Source organism: Phyllostomus hastatus, unplaced genomic scaffold (assembly GCF_019186645.2).
Source record: "Phyllostomus hastatus isolate PE091 unplaced genomic scaffold, TTU_PhHast_1.1 phas_contig_98, whole genome shotgun sequence".
In the NCBI taxonomy this organism is placed as follows: Eukaryota; Metazoa; Chordata; class Mammalia; order Chiroptera; family Phyllostomidae; genus Phyllostomus; species Phyllostomus hastatus.
Genome location: NW_025333999.1, coordinates 9591415 through 9612128, shown reverse-complemented (window position 1 = coordinate 9612128; position 20714 = coordinate 9591415). Strand labels below are relative to the sequence as shown.

The 20714-nt window shown below is 38.4% G+C and overlaps 1 protein-coding gene across 4 annotated transcripts in view; it reads right to left on the bottom strand.

Moving 5' to 3' along the window:
- PPP3CC (protein phosphatase 3 catalytic subunit gamma) overlaps nt 1-20714 on the bottom strand; it is an 82269-nt gene that overhangs the window by 9895 nt on the left and 51660 nt on the right. For 2 of the 4 annotated variants that reach the window (XM_045852878.1, XM_045852876.1), the window contains exons 5-13: nt 19236-19381; nt 17354-17493; nt 13723-13800; nt 13542-13636; nt 9669-9794; nt 8866-8937; nt 2029-2055; nt 1061-1142; nt 377-474 (exon numbers count right to left, since the gene is read on the bottom strand). In XM_045852878.1, the coding sequence (XP_045708834.1) occupies nt 377-474; nt 1061-1142; nt 2029-2055; nt 8866-8937; nt 9669-9794; nt 13542-13636; nt 13723-13800; nt 17354-17493; nt 19236-19381 (864 nt within the window). The remainder of the gene's footprint in view (nt 1-376; nt 475-1060; nt 1143-2028; nt 2056-8865; nt 8938-9668; nt 9795-13541; nt 13637-13722; nt 13801-17353; nt 17494-19235; nt 19382-20714) is intronic. The other 2 variants (XM_045852879.1, XM_045852877.1) reach the window with 1 other exon arrangement.

The window sequence follows — 20714 nt, the reverse complement described above, 5'->3', positions numbered from 1 at the left end:
TGACTATATTCTCAATGTTGCACATTATAGCCCCACAACTTATTTATTGCGTAATTAGAAGTTTGTACCTCTTTTTGCCATCCCTCCAATCCCTGCCCCTCAGGTAACCATCAGTTTGTTCTCTGTATCTACGAGTCTGTTTGTTTGGTTTGTTCATTTGTTTTTTTTTTTTTTTTTATCTTTTACATGTAAGTGAAATTTCATGGTGTTTGTCTTTCTCTGACTTATTTCACTTAGTGTAATACCCTCTAGGGTCACCCATGTTGCAAATGGCATGATTTCATTCTTTTTCATTGAGGAGGCCCTAGTTTTCATTCCACATTGACTGCTGGATAACGAGCGCACGTTCCTTCCAAGGAGCAGTCCTCATACGCACCTGTCTCAATAGTCTGCTTTCCTCCTGAGAGGACACCCAGAGGGAGTGTGCCTGTAGGAGTCAGGCCCTTGAGGGTCAGCACACTCTCACTTTCTTCCCTGCAAAGGAAGATCAAAGCCCTGGGTTAATGCCCGGCTGTCCACAACTCAGCAATTCAAAGGCACTTGAAGGAAGGTAAGATGCGCAGAGATGCAGGACTGCTTCCCCTTCTCCCTACCCGTTCCCTGACCCAAAGAAAGGATGTTTTCTCTCAGTACTCCAATTTTAAAGAATCTGACAGGTCTTACTTTTCAACTGATGACACTTAAGAATTACGTGCTATTCTAATGATTCCCATATATTTTCTCATTTAATCCTCTTACTATCTCTGTAAAGCAGGTCTTTTATTGATCTTTTACAACAAGGAAAATAAGGCATAAGATCAGACAGCTGAGAAGAGGCAGAGCCAGGATGTATTCACAGGCAGTCTGGCTCCTGAGTCCACACCAGACCATGCTGCCTTTGAGCTGGTACCAAATGAACCCTTGCCAGAAACACTTCTAGTCATCCCATCGTGTAGTCCGATTCTAATCCACGCTCAGCCTACAGTTCTAATACAAAATTCCAATTCTGGAAAAAAACTGTTAGGAAATCAACTTCTACTCTCAAAATGCTTTTATCCACAGGGGAATGACTGAGCCTTACCGAAGAATTGAAAAGACCCGGGCCATCTTCCCAATGGCTCTGATTTTATTCTTGATGATCTCCTTTCGCACTGTAGTGCCTCCTTTGAGAATACAAAGAATAAGTGAGTTAAAGGAATGCGTTAATTTTTAAAAGTGCAGGATGCAGTATCTTTCTAAGTTAAAGAAACTGTTATCTAAAAAAAAAGAAATCAAGGCCTAAGTTTGTTTAAACAAACAAAAATCTCAGGAAGTTCTAAGGAGCAAGAAAAAAAAATAACCCAGAAGAGAAAAAGATGAAGTGACAAGTGGAGGGGCTACACGGGCACATCTCTAGAGGCAGTAATGGACCTGCGGCTCCGAAACGTGGGACACAGAGAAGAGTTCAATACACACATGTAAACAAAGACGGCTGCTGTGGCAAAGATCTCTTTGCGAATGCTGTGGGCTACCTTAGGATGCAGGGTGTGGCCTGCAAATGGCAAGTAAGGATTTGAGTAGTCATCTCCTGGATGGAAACACAATATGCAGCTAGCTCCCCGGAACCCAGTGAGGGCTACTTTCATTCTGTTACCCTCACCTACAAACTGGGAGTTACTTCCTGTCATAGACAACTGTGCAGTACAAATTATGAAGATGGGTTAAGGCTGTTTTTTGTTTGGTTTTGTTAATGGAGCAACATCACACAAGTTAATGCAACACTATACGGCCTTTTGTCCTCTAGAGTCAAGGAACAGCTAACACATGAGAAGCCAAAGTCCAGCATGCACCAGAGTACCACATTCAAAAGTCAGAAAAAGAAACACGACCCCTCCCCCCAGCTCTCAGTATCCTGCAGGACCACACAGCCAGCCCAGAGAAAACACATACATCAAAACAGAAAAGGAGGCCTGTTTGGAATGATTCAGCTACAACTAAAGAAGTCTAACTAATAGACTGCAGTGGGACAGACAGTGAATATTAAGCTCTTAGGACATTTTAGTCAGATACCTTTCTGATAGCTTGAAATGTAGTGATCTTCAGGGAGAAGAGACACCAAGAGACAAGAAGATGAAGACAGAAATATAAGAAGAGCAATTTAAGTTTACATGGAAAAGAGAAAAAAAATCAAAGTGAAATGCCATGAGAAGCAGGCATTATCTTTATCAGCTCAGACGAGACATCGCTGGTACATGACAGATGTTAGCTTACAGATTTCTTGTCAGTCGTTTTCCCACTTCTTAAAAGTTTCTAGTTTTACATCAATTCACTCTATTATTATCCAACATGTTCTATTCCCACAGATCATGACAATAAAACCAAAAAAAGATATTATTTGTGGAACAAATGACACTGATAAGGAACAAAAACGAAGGACAGAACAAACAGCTTACAAATCTCTTAACAGCAGCATTATGTTTTTATTTAATGGATTTAATGTCTTCCCATTTTTCTAGGGATATTGTAGTTATTCCTTTTTTAAGTTTTATATTTGCTTCAGCATCTCAGGTTCATTCAAGTTGCTTTCTTCTGTTTTTGTTGTGGTCTCTCTCAGAGACTTTCTTGAGATGCCTGGAGACCCCTAACCGTTTGCTCATGATTGAGAGCAAGGGACTAGAAAGCTTCCAGAGCTGGCGGGTGGACTGTGGACTTGGAGCTTGACCTACGATCAGAGCAGGCCTGTTTTAGGGAACCCTCTCTGTCAGTATCGAGTATGCATGCAGTACTGAGTAGGTTTTGGCAGGGTCCTGATGTCCTCAATTATGTCCCCAGTCTAGAAACTCTTTGGTTTACCTTTTAGAGATTAGTCTCCAGCCTTGGGGAGAGCAGCTGCCCACCAGCAAGTAAGACTTTAACAGCCTTTCCAAAAGCTCTCATCCAGTCTCCTTATTTTATCTCAGGGCCCAGCTCCCTCCTCCCCACCAACCCACAGTCCCCAGTTCTCACAACTGGTGCTACTGATCCCTTTGCTTTTTGAGGATTCTGTGCAGAACCCAGCATTTCCCAGTAGTAAGCTGAACTTCAGCTTTCTTGAATCAGCTAAGTCAGTTAATACAGTATGAATTCATCTGTTTTCCAGCTACCCAAAACTCCTACAAAAATCTCTGCATATTGGTAGGTTTAAAACTTTGTAAAGCTTTTTTTTATTGTGAAGTACAATAAAGATACAGAAAGGCACACAAAACAAACACATAACCCAATGATTTCTTAAAAAGCAAGTGGCCAGCTGATCACCACTCAGGTCAATAAACAGAAACCTGCCAGCACCCCAGATGCCCCCCAACCCTGAACCCCTCTTAATAATGACCATCTCCCTCTACCCAAAGAAAAGCATTCTTTTGAATTTTATTGAAATCAACTTCTTGCTGTTCTTCCTAGTCAGACATGTAAGCATGCATCCATAAGCACTCCAGTTTTCATCATTTTTGAACTTTTTGTAACTGGAACAATCAAATAGGTGTATCTGCATCTAGCTTCTTTTGCTCAGCATTGTGAGCTTCATCTGTGCTTTCCCTGTTGTTGTAGTTCCTGGTCATTATTGTATGAAATTCCACTATGTGAATATGCCAGAACTTACTTCTCCTTTTCACTGTCACTGGTCATTTGGGCTAATGCTAATTTTTGGCTTCTTTGAATTAGGCTGCCATGAATATTCTTGTGCACTTCTCTTCACTGCACACATTTCTGTTAGGTATACTCCTAGAATTAAAGTGTTCAATTATAGGGCACGTATACATTCAACTCGGGCTAACAGTTTGACATTATGTACTAAAGTGGACACACCAACTTACACTTCAGTGTGTGACATTCCTGCAGTTTCACATTCTGGCTGACACTTGGTGTGACTGAGCTTTAATTTTAGACAATGTGGTGGGTGTCTAAAACCATCCATTGTTTTAATTTGCATTTTCATAATTACCATTGTGGTTGAATATGTCTTCATATTTTTGCTGTGAATATCCTCTTTTGTGAAGTGCTTATTCAGATCTCATCTGACTGATCTCTGTGTAGCTCACTATATATTCTGGCAAGTGAGCCCTTTGCCAGTTGTGTGGAAATATCTTTTCCCACTCTTAATAAGGTCTTTTGATAAACACAAGTCCTTACTTTTAATATTGTCCAAGTTATTCATAGTCTTCTGTATGATTAGTACTTTTTGCATCCTGTTTAACAAATTTTCCTCTACTCCAAGGTCATGAAGATATTCTATATTTATTGTAAATACTAGAAGCTTTATTGCTTTGTCTTTCATGTTTGAATGTATTAAACCATCTGGAATTTATTTTTGTGCTGGGAATATGATGTTAGGGGTTAGGTTTAATTTTTACTCAAATAAATATCCCCAAATTATCCACAAAAAATACCACCATTTTCCTATGATGTACAGCGCCCCACCTCCGATGTACATCAAGTGTCCATACATGTGTGGATCTACTGTACTTCTCTGTTCTGCTTTCGTGCTCGTCTGCCCTTGCAGTGCTCATTCTAATTACTCCAGCTTTAGAGTAAACCTTGATATCTTACAGAACAAGACCTCCTACCTTATTCTTCTTCAAGACTATTTCCACATGAACTTTAGAATTTAACCTTAGTATTCCCATATAAATTTTAGAATCAAATTGTTAATCTTTGACTATGATTCCATAGATCAATTTGGGCATAATTTATATCTTTACAATACTGAATATTCCAATAATCCATGAATACAATATTTCTTTCTATTTATTTAAATTGCTTTCAATTTCTCTAACGATATTTTATAGTTTGTTGCTTAGAGGTACCACACATCATTTGTTAGATTTATTGAAAACGGCATCTTTTAAAAATTTCATTTTGTTTGTTGCTGGTAAATAGAAATACAAATGATTTTTATGTACTGACTTTACATCTGGCAGCTTTACTACCTGCACTTATTGATTCTAATAACTAACCCATAGACTCGTTTAAATTTCCCTCTACATAATCATACCATCTATAAAAAATGACAGTTTTGTTCCTTTCTTTCCAATCTTTATATCTTATATTTCTTTTTCTTACCTTATTGTATTGATACAACTTCTAATATGATGTAGTACAGAGGTACTGACAGCCAGCATCCTTGGCCATCTGATTAAAGAATTCCTCTCTAAACCTAGTTTAAGAGATCTATTGTAAATGAAAGACAAACCTTGTCTAATGTTGCTCCTATATCTACTGAGAAAATATGCCTTTTCTTTTTTTTCTGTAAATGCAAGGAATTATTCTGGTTGATTTTTTAAATAAAGTTTTAATTTTTAGCATAGTTTTAGTTGTATGTGAAAGACAGTACAGGGAGTTCCCTTATACCCCTCACCCAGCTTCTATTATTATTAACTATTTCCACTACATATATTCCAGTATATACTGACTGAATTTTTAAAAAGATTTTATTTATTTATTTATTTTTAGAGAGAAGGGAAGGAGAAAGAGAGGGAGGGAAACATCAATGTGTGGTTGCCCCCATGCAACCCCTACTGGCGACCTGGTTTGCAACCCAGGCATGTGCCCTGACTGGGAATCAAATCAGGGACCCTTCAATTCACAGGCTGGCACTCAATCCACTGAGCCACGCCAGCCAGGACTTAGCACAGTTATTTTAAAGTTTGGTCTGATAAAGCCAATGTCTGGAAAATCTGTAATCTGTTTTTGTTTTTCCCTTTTGCTGCCGGTCAGTCGTGTCATCTTATCTCCTTGTATGCCTCCTTATTTTTGGTTGTGAGCCACATATTATATAGGAAAGACCTTTCTGGCAATTAAGGTCCTACATGATATCATCTTAGTTTAGAGGGGTTTGCTTGCCAGGTTCCTACTACTACCTTATTTAAATTTTAGGGATTGAAGTGACTTGAAGGTTCATCTCCAGCTAACCCTTACTCTTACAGAGCAGTAGCCTTTGTGGGCCCCAAACCAACGAGCAGAGGCTTACTGGCACTCACATTACCCTGGGAAGTCATGAACCCCAGCTTTTTAAGTTTCTGTCAAGAGGTCTATTCAACCTCTTAGTCCCCTCATTTGAAATTCACGAATGTCTTTAGGAAAGAAAGTCTTAAATGTTGGTTGTACCTCTCTGGATTTATGTCTTTTTCCAGATTTCAACTTGGTAATTCTTCATTACTTTGTTAGCTTTCTGAATGCCTTTAAACCAAATTTGAAAACTATTTTGTCTAGCTTTTATAGTTGTCTTAAGAGGATTGATTTAAACTATCTAGTCTACTTCTATTACAAAGTAGAAATCTTTAGTTTATACCACTTAAATAAAACCAAAATTGTACTGTGGTTTTAGTGTGGTATCAGGAAGAAATGGAATTAGAAGTACGTTCAATTAACCTTCTTAGCCTAAAGAGTTATTATTCATTTCCTTTCAAAAACAAAATTTTCCTGGCTGGCGTAGCTCAGTGGATTATGTACGGGCTGTGAACCAAGGTGTTGCAGGTTTGATTCCCAGCCAGGGCACATGCCTGGGTTGCAGGCCATGGCCCCCAGCAACCACACAATGATGTTTCTCTTTCTCTCTCTCTCTCTCTCTCTCTCTCTCTCTCTCTCTCTCTCTCTCTCCCCCCTCTCTAGAAATAAATAAATAAAATCTTTTAAAAAATTTTGAACCATGTATCATCTTATATCCATATACTTTATAAAACATGGAAATGAGAGGATTCTATCAATTTACTTTTGCATTTAATATAATATCTAATAGATCTTCCATGTCAGCCCCCAGTAGAGCTCTACATATTTTTTTGGCAGTTGCACTTTACATCATTCAGTCTAACAACAAATATTTACCTACTATCCTCACTGGTGAGTAAAAACCATTTTGTCCTAGCACTCAGGGAGTTTACAGTTGAGTGGGGGGTAGAATATGGCAATATCATAATAATATAAATAGAGGCAAAGTTTCAACTCTATCAAATGCTAAGGAGAAGTTTGCACCATCGATAGGAGAGGTTTTGGATCTAGTCAAAGTTATGGTAAGTTGAACAGGAGCGAACCAGGAGAGAAAGGTAGAAAGGAGACTTGCATAAATATATTTCGTGGAGAGTATCTATCATATGGAGAGATCATAATTGATTTACCCTACCCTCCACTGAGGGACATTTAGAATGTTTAGTGTGGTATCAAGAAGAAATGGAATTAGAAGTATGTTCAATTAACCTTCTTAACCTAAAGAGTTATTATTCATTTCCTTTCAAAAACAAAATTTTCCTGGCTGGCATAGCTCAGTGGATTGAGCACGGGCTGTGAACCAAGGTGTTGCTATGGGCTTTTGCTACTACAGGTGATAGTTCAACAAATATTTCCATATATAATTTTTGGCATAATTTTGTAAGCATATTTTCATGATAATCAAAGATCCTTTTTAAATACATATAATAGAGTTCACAATAATTTCATTTCCACTTTGATCTGAATGTAAATTTTATTAAATCTATTTCTTACCTATTTCACCTTCCATGAACTTAAATTTTTAATTTTGTTTTAATTTTTTCCCAGTTACACTTTTTGCTCAAGAACTGTTTTCCTTGTGGTGCTCATCTATCTCATACGTAAAGGTACTCACAGGCCCTGCATGGCCTGCTCTGCACCTTTGACGTGGAATCTGAAGTAGAGGCATGTGTAGTAGGACTCTCCTCTACATTCTCCAAGCAGGGTAGGCTTTCTCCACTGTGTAGATAGTTCATCCTAACAGCTGAGTGAACACCTTAGCGCAGAGCTTGGAGAGAACGAGACAGCTAGAGGTTTGTGCTCAGGTGCCACCGTCTTTCCAGAGTCTTCTGCATTCTCAGGTAAGTTAGGGCCTACCTTTAAAATAAAACCTCCCACAACACACTAGGAAAAAAATCTTGGCCACACATGCAACAAAATGTTACTATATTAAGATCCCTCAAAGGCCAACAAGAAGAAAAACAAACAGGCAAAGAAACATGCACATAACCCAGTAGAAAAATGGGCAAAAGGTATGAATTGACAATTCACAGAAGAGAAATGAACATGGTCAAGAAACACAAGAAAAAAATGTTCATGAATCATCATAAAAATACAAATTAAAATTTAAAAAACACTCAGACTATAAAATTATAATAAACAGTATGGGAAAAGCACTGTGAACTATGCATCACACCCAAAATGTAAACTGGTACAGACTTTCTAGAGGTTATCTGTATCAAAATTTTAAGTACTAGTTGACACAGACGTTTAATTTCTAGAAATTTACCCTGTGGCAATAACCAAGAAAGTGTTATTGCTCATTTCCTAGTATTGCTTTCTTTCCTTTCATATCACAGATCAATATCTGACATATCTACTGTCTGTTCTCCCCCACTAGAATATAAGCTTATTGAAAGCAAGGATCAAAACAGTACTTGATACATATCAAGCATATAACAAAGGTTGGTTGTTGATAGAATGTGCAAAGATTTATCTGTAAGAGCTCAAAATTGTGAGCTTAAAACAAAAAGTTGGAAAAAAAATCCAATATCCAACGGCAGGGGTTGGTTAATTGACATGGACAAGTATATAACCATTAAAACTTAGTACAAACACAAAAAAGGTAAATGTCATGATACTATCACATATTTGTTAAGAAAACAGAGAGCACAAAAATATATGCAAAGATAAAAGCTAACATAGCATATATACCAAGATGTTATCAGTGGATGTCTGAGATGATAGGATTATGGGTGACTTTATTTTCTTATTTGTGACTTCCTGTCTTTTTCCATTTTTTCCATTAAACACAATTCCTTTTTTAATAAGAAAAAATTATTCAAAACAAATTCAAACAAAACCAAGACTTCTTCATTTGTAGTTCAAATGCCGGAAAGGCAAGTTTACCTTCAATTTCATCATCGGAAATCAACTCATCATCAGAGCATATGTTCAGAATGTTAACCAGCATCTCTGTGACTGTAAGATAAAATAAAGTAGCCCCAAATTCACATAATTAATAAGGTACTTTCTCCAAAATGATGTGGATATCTAAATAAACATACTTGTTAATAAACATATATATATATATATATATATATAAAATAAACATATATAAAATGATTCAGAACACACACACACACACCTTCTGGTTTATATAAAATTTGGGGAGGTTACTTGCTCCAGGAACAGTTTGGAATCTTTGAAGATTCCATTGCATAATTACTTGATTCATTGGACTACTATCCAGAGCCTTTTCTTCACTAATATGCACCTGAAAAGGCTTCCTCCCATTCTGCAAAGAGGTTAAGCCATGAGGCCTATGTCCAAGAGGCTTATTTTATATTTGCAGAGCTTATTTGTATAGGTGCCCAAATAAAATTCTAAGAACATTTCCTACTTAAATCTCTTTGTCGCTGAAGAAATCACTGAAGGAACAGTATAGTGATGTGTCATTTTAATCTCTTCATCACAGTAGGACAGCTACTCTAAGCTGATATTTAGAACAAGAAAAGCATAATGGACTAAAATTATAACTTAAAAGCTAATTAGTGCCATTTAAAAATCTTTATTAAAAAGGAAAATGAGAAAACACTTCTGATAACTCTGAAAAAACATTTCTGAACCACTGAAGGACTAATACAAATATAAACATATGCTCTGGCCACTGGTTAAGACAACTGATGGTCCGTATGCTTTAGCTCTCTTACCTTTTTCTCCAACAAAGGGCAAAGACCACGTGAAAACGTCCATAAAGTTTGGAAGCCAGTAGGGGTGTGGAGAACAGTTAAACTGCCTGATATTCATGACATTGTTTTCATATTTTAACACAGCAGCTAAAAAGGTAAAAAGCAAGAGAATCTGGCACAGAGGAATGTGACACGGCAACTGGTGTGTTGTGCACAGTGTGCACTGGCCACACAGAGCTCAGGGACCCGCTTTCCAGTTGTACATTCAGGACTCAGTGTTTAAGGGCGGATGGGAGATCTTAAAGCATCTTACGAGTATATACAGTTCATTCTTTTAAGAATAAACCAAGGAACAAAGTCATCTGAAGAGTGAAGGTAACTGAGCTCTGTGACTTCACAGAGTCACTGCACAGTAACTACCCAGAGAAACCGTACATTCTACCTGAGGAAAATCAGTCACAGTTTCCCTTTATATGCTAAATAGTTAAAATTGCAGCTCTCCTTGGAGGGCAAACATTTCTCACTCAACAGACACAGTCTGTTTTGCTAGTCATTAGCCAGAGCCAAAGATTTTATAAACTCTTTGGGAATTATCAACAGATGGTAAATTTAGAGTAATTTACAAGGTTCAAAAGTAGATTAAATAATCTGTACATACAATATAATAGATATAAAAAATGTTCATCTCTCCCACACATAGTCAGTACATTGCTAAACTCTATGTTTAATATTAACCAGTTCATAAATTTATACATATATTTTGGTACCAAACTTATTTTTTTATATTTAAAAAGTTTTAACGCTCAATTCCTTTGTCTTCACCATCAGCAATGCAATGTTGTTTGCATTATTCTCCCAGTTACTCTCACAGTGATCATAAACAGACTAGGGTATAATAGCTCTCTAGAAATGACAGATGGAGGTCATCTCCTGGTTACTATTTCTTTCCTTATTATAGAACAGCCTAGGGCTCTCACATTTAAGTTATTGAATGTCTAAAATGTACACCATAGATTATAAAGAAAAATACATGAAAATAGAATGTCTAGCTCTTAAAAATCTAACATTGGCTACAATGTACATGTTCCATTACTTTTGTGTACTGTGTTTTTTATTTAGGTTATATGGATATATAACTATTCAATAATTCCCACAGTCTACACAGGAAAAGGGGTGGCAGATAGGTCTGAAAAGTGGATGATTAAAATTAGAGCTTAAAAACTGCTCCGGGGTATGTTTCCAGTAGACACAAAAAACAGAAATAGAAATCTTGAAAAATCATGACTTAAGAGTCTCTCACATAATCAGTGGAATTAAGAAATACTTGTTGGTACCAGTAAGTCTACAGAATATTCAAGAAAGGGCTGTGGCAGCAAAAGAAAGAGGAGTTGCCTCTTTTAATAAAAGAGGTGCATGTATGGGGAATAACTACATACCACCAGAGATTATTTCAGGGGCCATATTTTCTGCCTTTTCCCTACAAAAATGCTTAAGAAACTTCCAAGAGGAAGAAGGTTGTTTCAAGATAAAGTTACCGGTCGTGTCAGAGCCAATAGAAAATTCAGGGAGACTGGACTGTGGCTCCAAAGCTCACTGACGGGATCGTCGAGAACAAAACCACATGCGTGACGGACACGTGGACAGAGCCAAGGCAGGTAGGACCAAGGGTGCGAAGTGGGGATGGCTGGGGTTGGCGGGGTGGTAGGGGGGAAATGGAGACAACTGTATTTCAACAATAATTTTGAAAATGTGAAAAATAAATAAAAAAAGAACAAAACCAGATTAAAATGGGGCAAAAAGTGAGCTGGCGGTTAGTCAAGTAGCTGCTGACTCAGGCAACACAGTTCTCTTAGCACGTGATGATCCGCCAGGCAGTCAACACCGTTGATAGTAAGTTTAGAAAGGGCGTGAGATGGGTGAGTCTTCGCAGACATGAAGATGGGAACCACTAACAGTCTGGAGGAAGTTTAGCAGCATAAGCAGGGCACACCATTCATACAGAGAAGTCAAGAACAAAACCAAGCCACCCAGACACTGGGTATATTAGGGGAAAAAGTAAGAAAAAAATGGAATTAGGGAGAAGCAGAGCACTGTAGGACAGCTAAGACTCAGAAAAGGATGACAAGAGGTAAAAAGAAAACATAAAGCTGAGAAAGAACTTAAGTAAAAAACAAAGCTTTTAAAAAAGGAACAGCAAGTCGCTGAAGGGTGTGCTGAGATGACAGACCCAAACCGGTTCACACGTGCTGCGCCAGTCCACGGCTCACGTCTAAACAGAGCAGACACCGGGACACCGTGCACCTCTCCTAAACTTCCTTCCCCGACTGGGTACACAAGGTATGACCATATAGTAACGAGACTTAAGAAACCACCAGCTACAAACACACAGACCTTATATATCATCAGGTGAGCATGGTCCTTTGATAGAATCGTACCAGGCACAGTAACAGTAAAATGTTACCATATCATAGCAATTCACAGTTTGATGATTTTAATTTCACTTTCATTATTCCAACTATCTTCAACAACCCCATATAACAGGCATTTTAAAGATGAACTGAGGCTCAGGGAAGTGCTGTTAAATGTGGAGTGAACTTAAATTAAGTGCAAAGGGAAGTATCTCATTAACTGCACATTTAAATGAAGCAGGACTGCACCAGGACTCTGACTGCTAGCTCAGTGCCTTCTTCCACACATCTTGCTGCCTTACCATGTATTTAACCCAAAGATGCTGCCATTGCTCAAAATGTTTGTGGAACTCCTCTCTTGGAATTGCCTCCAGAACCATTTTATAAGCAACACAAGGAAAACCAGTCTCATTACCTTATAATCATACCTTGCTTCTGACCCCAAATGACATCGGCTAGCTTGGTCACTCACCTTATTTATCAGTCTTCACTCCGAATGACTTTTGGCTGTTCCAAAAATCAAATCCACCCTCAAAGGACGAAGATTTCCCATCTTTGTGGATACTATCAAAAGACTGTGTCGCAGACTCTGAAGGCAATGCCAAAAGAGGAGTTCCAGAAACGTTCTGAACAATGGCCGCATTGTTGGAATAAGCGGATAGCCTCCCAAGGTGAACTACTTAAAGGGACAATACTCACGTGGGCATGTATGTTCTGGCATGTTTGTTTAAAAGTTCTATTATTTTATAGTCATACTGTATAAACACAAAATAGTTAAGGGGCATGAAATTTTCAGGTGAACCACTGTCCTGAAACAAAACTAGGGAACTATGACTCATAAAAGTTAAATTAAAAAAAAAAAGACTTCAATTATAGGATAAAATTTTACATGACAAATTTTGCCCTGAAGGCATCTATATATCTAACCTTCCTTTTCTATATGGAAAACTGAAGTTTAGGGAGATTATGTGGCTTACCTAAAGTCACACTATTAGTTTCTGGAAGGGCTTGGACTAAAATTAAGATTTTTCCCCACTTTTTGTATATTATTCATTCTACCTGTACCATTCTTAAACAAGAGCAAAGACAGCTTACTAATTCACAAATATTAAAACACCAAATGGTGATATTTTATTGAGGTACTGTTATAAATAAATTAAACTCACTTAAACCAATAATTTATGCTGATGGTTCTTACCTGAACCTTGAACAATTTATTCTTCTTAACTTTTCATTCAGTAGTAAAAATCGGACCTATTAGGGTCATTATGTATATGCACCAAGAGCCCTCGTAGGATATGAAAACCAAGCAGTGGCCTAAATTCTGAGTTTCTTGGCCTTTATCTCAATTAAAACCTCTTTTTCCCTTGTTTAAAGTTTATATATATATATAATATTAAAAATATCCATACACATACATATGGTTAAATGAGAGTTCACACATTTACTCACAAATTCAAACTCAAATATCGCTGGACTCCTTTACCTTTATTGTTATAGACATCTAGGTAATTGGGGGCAGAGAAAATGGTAATGAGTGATGGGAAGCCTGTTGTCTGGCTCTTCCTGTACATTCGATACCTGGAAGAGAAGTAACAGCCCATCTGTCTTGATATCAAAGGCAAAAACTCTGCAGTGATATTTAGTACAGTTTTTATGTAACTTACCCAGCATCTTGGGCTTCATGGGCTCTGATTATTGATAACAAATTATTATTCTGCAAAAATTCACAAACTGCAGGGTAACTGCAAAAGATAATTAGAAAACATAAATCCAAAATGAAAACAACTGATATATTTTTAAGATTTTATTTATCTATTTTTAGAGAGAGGAGGAGGAAGAAAGCAAGAGAGGGAGAGAAACATCAATGTGCGGTTGCTTCTTGGGCGCCCGCACCAGGGACCTGGCCCGCAACCCAGGCATGTGCCCTAACTGGGAATCAAACCAGTGACCCTTTGGTTCACAGGCCAGCACTCAATCCACTGAGCCACAGCAGCCAGGGCAAAAACAACTGATTTTTAATAGGAGGAAGGGAATAACTTAGAATGGCATTGAGTTGACTGTATTTCAAAAGCATAGCTTTTACATACCTCTGAACTTTTATCAATAGCTTAGCAATCATCATTTGTTTTTCCATTTCACTAACATCCCTCATTCTAGCTCACATATGCAGATACCAGACAACCCTAGGACAGAAATGGGGCTTCTTCCCTTCAATTTTTTGGTTTTAACCCATAACAATAATAGCACAACACCAAAAATTTTCTTGCTATCTTGATGTCCCGATATTTAAAAAAGTAGTATGGTGATTTATTTGTGTGTGTGTGTGTGTGTGTGTGTGTGTGTGTGTATTTGTAGGTGCTAGAAACTGAACACGCAGTTTTCAAACTGCCAAACTGTTAGAAAAATTTAACAACCCACTTAAAGCCTCACACGTAATATCAACACCAATATAATATTATACAGTACTATTTAGGCATAAATGCAAATATTACACCAACCTTACTCTAATGAAAGGTATGATACTGGCATCTACTCTTAACATATTCTTTAGTATATTATCTTTCTGAATAACAAATACCTGATAAGAAGAACTAGAGAAAACAAATTATACTGGAATTATCCAACTGTTAATTACTTAGTTTATGTTTAAATCTTTGTTTCTTATTGAGCTCATTAGAAAACATTAGCTTTTAAAAGAGGCTACATGTACAGTCACATGGTATAAAATGGAAAGATACAAAAGGAGACACAGTGAAACGCCTCTCTACTTCCTACGTCTACCCTTCCACTACCCTGGAGGCAGCCAGTGCCCCAGTTCCCTGGAGACCACTTTCCGAGACACTATATTTGGCTTTAAGCAGTTACCGCCCCCCGCCCCGACACACACCTGACTTTCAGAGATATCATCAGATGAGACACACAGCCCTGCACTGTATCTTTTTTTCAGTTTACATTAGTGAGTATTCCATACCAACATACAAAGGGTTTATATTTTTTTCATTTTTAAAAAACAGCCTCAGCTCTGGCTGGTGTAGCTCAGTGGATTGAGCGCGGGCTGCGAACCAAAGCATCGCAGGTTCGATTCCCAGTCAGGGCACATGCCTAGGTTGCAGCACGGCCCCCAGCAACCGCACATGGATGTTTCTCTCTCTCTCTCTGTCTCCCTCCCTTCCCTCTCTAAAAATAAATAAATAAAATCTTAAAAAACAAAACAAAACAAAACAAAAAAACAGCCTCACTGCATTCTCTGCAGTGAGATATATTACAATTTATCTAATTGGTCTTCTATTGAACATTTAGGTAGTTTTAAATCTTTTGTCATAAATAATGTAGCAACAAATAACCTTGTTACAGACATTTTGCACACGTGTAAGTACAGCAATGCTACTTACTCGCAGCAACTCTGCTCTGCAAAGTCACTGTGAACACTGAGTCAGCGAGCACCAAAACACCGCACTGCTCCCAGGGGGAACATACGGTTAGGGCCCGTGAGCCTCTGGTCACAACACCTTCATCAACCAATCGATAAATAACTGTTCTATGTGTGTCTGAGTAAAGATACCTTGTTTAATATGTATTGTTAATACATAATATGTCATGTCGATTCGTGAACGTGGAACTCATGGCCAACAATGCCACAGCTCATGCCTGAGCCAAGCTTATAGAACACACAGGTATTTTCTCTACAAGGCACATCAGAGCCTTCTTGCACTTAGGAACACTAGACAGCACCTCAGTACTATGCTTGCAGCTGTTTTAAACAGCAAAATACCAACAAAAAATGTGGAAAAGGCTATGCTAAATAGGCCTCAGAAAGAAGACCTGCTTATAGCTGAAGCAGGAGGCAGAGCGACTCCTGTCCAACCCCAGCTGGGAACATAGGACTGACACTGAGTTTTGCTCCCTCTGTCTGTACACACGCACATCTGTGAGTGGCTGTGAAAGTGCTGTGAGCCCTGGTTATAAATAAATCTTAGCAAGCAGGAAAACATGCAAGTTACAATTTGTGAATAATGATCAACTACATAGCACAGGATTATGATTCAGAAGTAGAACTTCTGGATGAAAGGCCATTGGCATTTATAACAGAGAGATATTGCCAAGTGGACCTCCACAGAAATTGTACCAATTTTTACTGTGCTGACAATAAAGAAGTATTTTAAGCAATGTAAAGCAAAGTCAAATTTTGATGATTTTATCACATTAGTCACTGCTAAAGTTGGCAGGAAAGAATAAAAAATGGTTGCTAAAGAATGTTAAAACTATGGTAAAAATGAGGCTTCTTACTGTTTGTATGTGGATTTCACTTAGTGAATGCATTACCTTAGGCAATTAACAGGTTTTTAGAGGACTAAATACATGTATTATTTGTCATAATAAAATACTAGGATTAAAAAATTTAGACTTCAAACCTCCTTATATGTCCTTGCTTTTGAGCAGCAAAGCACACTGAACACTTACATACAAAATTTAAGACAACAGCCAACTTCCAGGAAATGTCATGAGTTCACGACGTACTGTTCTTTTTATATCTTTGCCTATACCAGTAGTTCCAAAGGCTGGAGGGCTTTAAAAAAACAATAACAGGATTGCCCTGTGTCAGATGTACTGAGTTGGAATGTCTCGGGGAAGAGCCAAGAAATCTTTTTTAAAAAAGTCTCTAGGTGATGTTTGGGAACAAGTAATCTAGATCATTTCGAGTCAGACGACACACTGAAGCACTGCAAGATGTTCTGCTCAGTCATGGTCGATACATATTCATTAGAACATAACCCCTAATAAATATAAAAAATAAAAGAAACAAGAGTTTTCTGTCTTCTGTTAATCAAAGAATTAAACATTAGGGGATGGAGAGGTCAAGCAAAAAAGAGAAAGAACTCATGGACGTGGATAACTGTGGTGATTGTAGAGGGAGGGGGTGGGTGGGGATGGAAGAGGGTACAAGGGGATACATGTAAGAGAAAAACTTCAAAAAAAATAAACTATTAAAAAAAGTAAAAAATTAAAAAGAAATCCATATGCCACATCAAAATATAAACTACTTTAATTTGATTAAACAAACTGCCATTTCCTTTCTCAAATTTGTAACTCTTCCTTTAAGAAAGATCTTATTTATTTATTTTTATTGAGAGGGAAAGGGAGAAAGAGAGGGAGAGGAACATCGATATGAGAGTGAAACACTGATCTGTTGTCTCTTGTACTCACTCTGACCTGGAACTGAACCCACAACTCAGGCATGTGCCCTGACTGGCAATCAAACTGGGACCAACTTTATAACTCCGAGGATCTGCTTACCTGTAAAAATAAGAGCACCCTCGGACAGTGTTGTGAGTATAGTGCTCCAAGGTCTTTTCACTGCCATAGTCCTCTGAGGGATCAGACCAAAGCAGGTCGCACACTGGCCCAAAGGCTGGAGGTTCTTTAAACCTGTCTAACTAGAAGACAAACAAAAGCCAAAAGAAGAAAATCATGAAAGCAAAAGAGCTTCTGAAAACTGGTATGGGCTAAAAAAACCCCTCCCACCCACAAGAATGTATCAGGAGAGAAGGCTACAAAAGCCCCTAAAGGGTTTTCCGGCAAGAAAATGAACATTTAACAAATTTAACATAATTTTTAGCATTTTTAATAATACAGGGTGGGGCAAAAGTAGGTTTACAGTTCATAGGGAAAATAATACAATAATTAATAAATAAGAAAACAAGAATAAACTGTTTTATGTACTCATCTGTAAACATACTTTTTCTCTACCATGCATTTTTTAAAAAAAAATCTTTGTTATCTAACCATTCTATAAAAACGGCCCATTACATCCTAATCTTACAAGCAGTATATACAGTCATTTAATTCAAAAGGGAAATCAACCACTATACAGACACACTATCATTTAGGAAGACTGGGAGAAATTCATCTCAGCTGCCTGGGTGGGGAATGCCCCCCTGAGAGCAGGAAGGGTTCTACAGTGGCTCTGTCCGTTCACCTCGTCCCAGTGCAGATCTTTTATCTTAAAGAATGCTGGTCTTATTTTGTAAAGGGCTTTCATCCTTCCATGCGGTGGAGGCATTTCAATCTGTTATTAACTTACACTGTGGTTAAAGCATCAAAACAAAACAAAACAAAACAAAAAACACACAAAACAAGCAACTAGAATAGCTGAGTGCCAAGAAGAGTACTTCTACTAAGTGGAATCAATTGATACAATCGACTCAGAATTGCAAAATTCAAGACTTAATACGTACAAGAAATGCTAGTTGTTTAAAAGACAATAAAGTAGCCATAAAGGTTGTGCATATAGACACACCTCTTACCCTGATGAGAGTAACCAAGTCTATAAACAGAAAAATCTTTAATTTTAGTACCTAAATGAGAGAGGTGAGATACACAAAGGTAGATGAGTGGCGATGGTAATGTGGAACAACATAAGTGAAGAAAGACGGGTCGTCATTTCTCAATCATAAGGATACGGAATTCTGGAAGTACTAATCACCAGTCAGGAAGTTTAGCAGTTAAACTGTACCATCTAAAATGTCAAGGTCAATGGATTCCAGAGCTGGAAGAATCTGCAGACCATTCTGACTTCCTCATTTCAGAGAAGAAGCTATGACTGAGGTTAAGTGGTTTGGTCAAGCTTACACAATTAATGGCAAGACAGGGATTAGAACTCTTCCTTAGGCACTGCTACAAAGTTTAAAGTTCAAGAAATATACTAAAAAATGGTATGTTTCTAGTTGATACAAGCACAGATTTCATGAAAAATTACAGAAAACTTCTGGAACACATACAGCACAGGTGGCAAACACAAGGCCCGTGGGCCAAATCCGGCCCTCCACCTTGTTTTATTCCATCCGGCACCTTGTTTCTACCCGGCGGCATCACCAAGCTCCTTGCCCCCAGTTAAGGGGTAGTTACATTTATACAGCCCTAAAATTACATTCGGCCCTTTGAAGGCAACCTCGAGGCTGATATGAGGCCCCCTTGGTGAAAATGAGTTTGACACCCCTGAATATAGCAAATTATTAACAGGAGTTATCTCCAAATACTGAAATCAAAGGTGATTTCCATTTTCTTACTTCTAATTGTCTGTGCTTAAAATTTTTCAGCAGTAAAGACATATTAGTTGACTGAAATAAAAAGCAAGAATATACACACACACACATTATGAAAATAATGGATCACTTACTTTCCTAATGTCATCTAAACAAGTAATTTCAGGCGACATCCCTCCATGCACACACAGAAACTGCTGATTTAATAGGGCAGCTAGAGGAAGACAGTCGAACGTGTCCATACACGCATCATACACCTGTTCTGAATATTTGATCCGACCTGTCAAAAAGGAAAAACAGAGGAAGAAAAGCTAAAATTTATCAGAAATGAAAAAGGACACAGGCCAGAAGGAGATTATGGTTACTTCGTTGTCATTTACTTCAGGCAAATTTGAAAACACAATCACCTTTGTAAAGACATTTTTGAAAAGTTGTGGATGAAGAGTAAACACAATCCCTTTCATACTCTGAAGACAAGAGTGACCTTGGACTAACTTTCTACCTCTGTTGCCCTGGAAACCTGATAAGGTGAATGTCAGCTGTGTTATTAGGCAATGCTGCTGTGTATGGTAAAAGTTACACAATCAGCTGGCAGGGAGCTATAGCTTTGGGCTTCTCTGAGTGCCGTGACTCGTAAGGTATGTCCCTTGTGGGGCACTGGAGCTACGCCAGAAAAGTTTTACAGGAGATATTGTTGCTTGCAGTTCACGGGGCTTCCAAGCCAGGGTGGCTCCCTGGTGTGCCCAATGTGGACATGCTTCCTTGTACCAAAAGTGTGACTTGGAGGGGATGAGGGAAAGGGAGGTGAAGGCGGCAAACCTCTGGACCGCTTGTGCACTCCTGTAAGGACAACGCCACTGAAAAGGGACGCCTGGTACTGCCCTGCCTGGACAGTCTCCTCCTAAGTAGATGGAGGTCAGGTGTGGCCCATGGCAGTCTTGAGTCTGAATATTTTGTTGGGTCTAAAAAGACCTCCTGGGAGTGCTGAATATATATGAATGGAAACTGGAGTTTTCAAAGTCATCGATAAAATGTCAATAATCTTTTTGTTCATGACTTTTAAGGTCTTTAAGAAAACTATGTCATGGATCTATTTTATGTAAAAACGTTCATCTTAAGGAATTATATTTTGATGTGGCTGTCATGTTGGGGCTACAGAACAAGGAAATGCTCCACTGTGCAGAGGTGGGGTCACCACAGTTATAGAGAAAGAACAGCTCATGAAATATTAGGGAAACGGGAAAATGGCTCTAGTTTAAAGAGAAGCCAAGCTGTGACTGGAGGTGCACGTTGGCGGAGAAGGCCAGAGCTGTACACACAGGCCGCCTACGGAGCTGTAGGTGCCTGTCCTCCCCCACGGCTCTGTGAAGACGAGGCAGGGCCCACAGGGTCTAGACAACAAAGCTATAGCTAGTGAGTCAGGTTACCGAGTTGGTGTTTCTTTGTGTTTATTTCTTCTTGTAATCCCCAAACTTTTAGAAATGTTTAAGTAATCAGAGCCTGGTGTTGGCAAGGCTCTGGGGAATAAAGTGAAGGGTAATGGGTCCAATTTGGGCCAAAGTGTAGTACATGGGTGGCAGGAATGACTGGAGAGAAATCCCTGAAAGGAATGG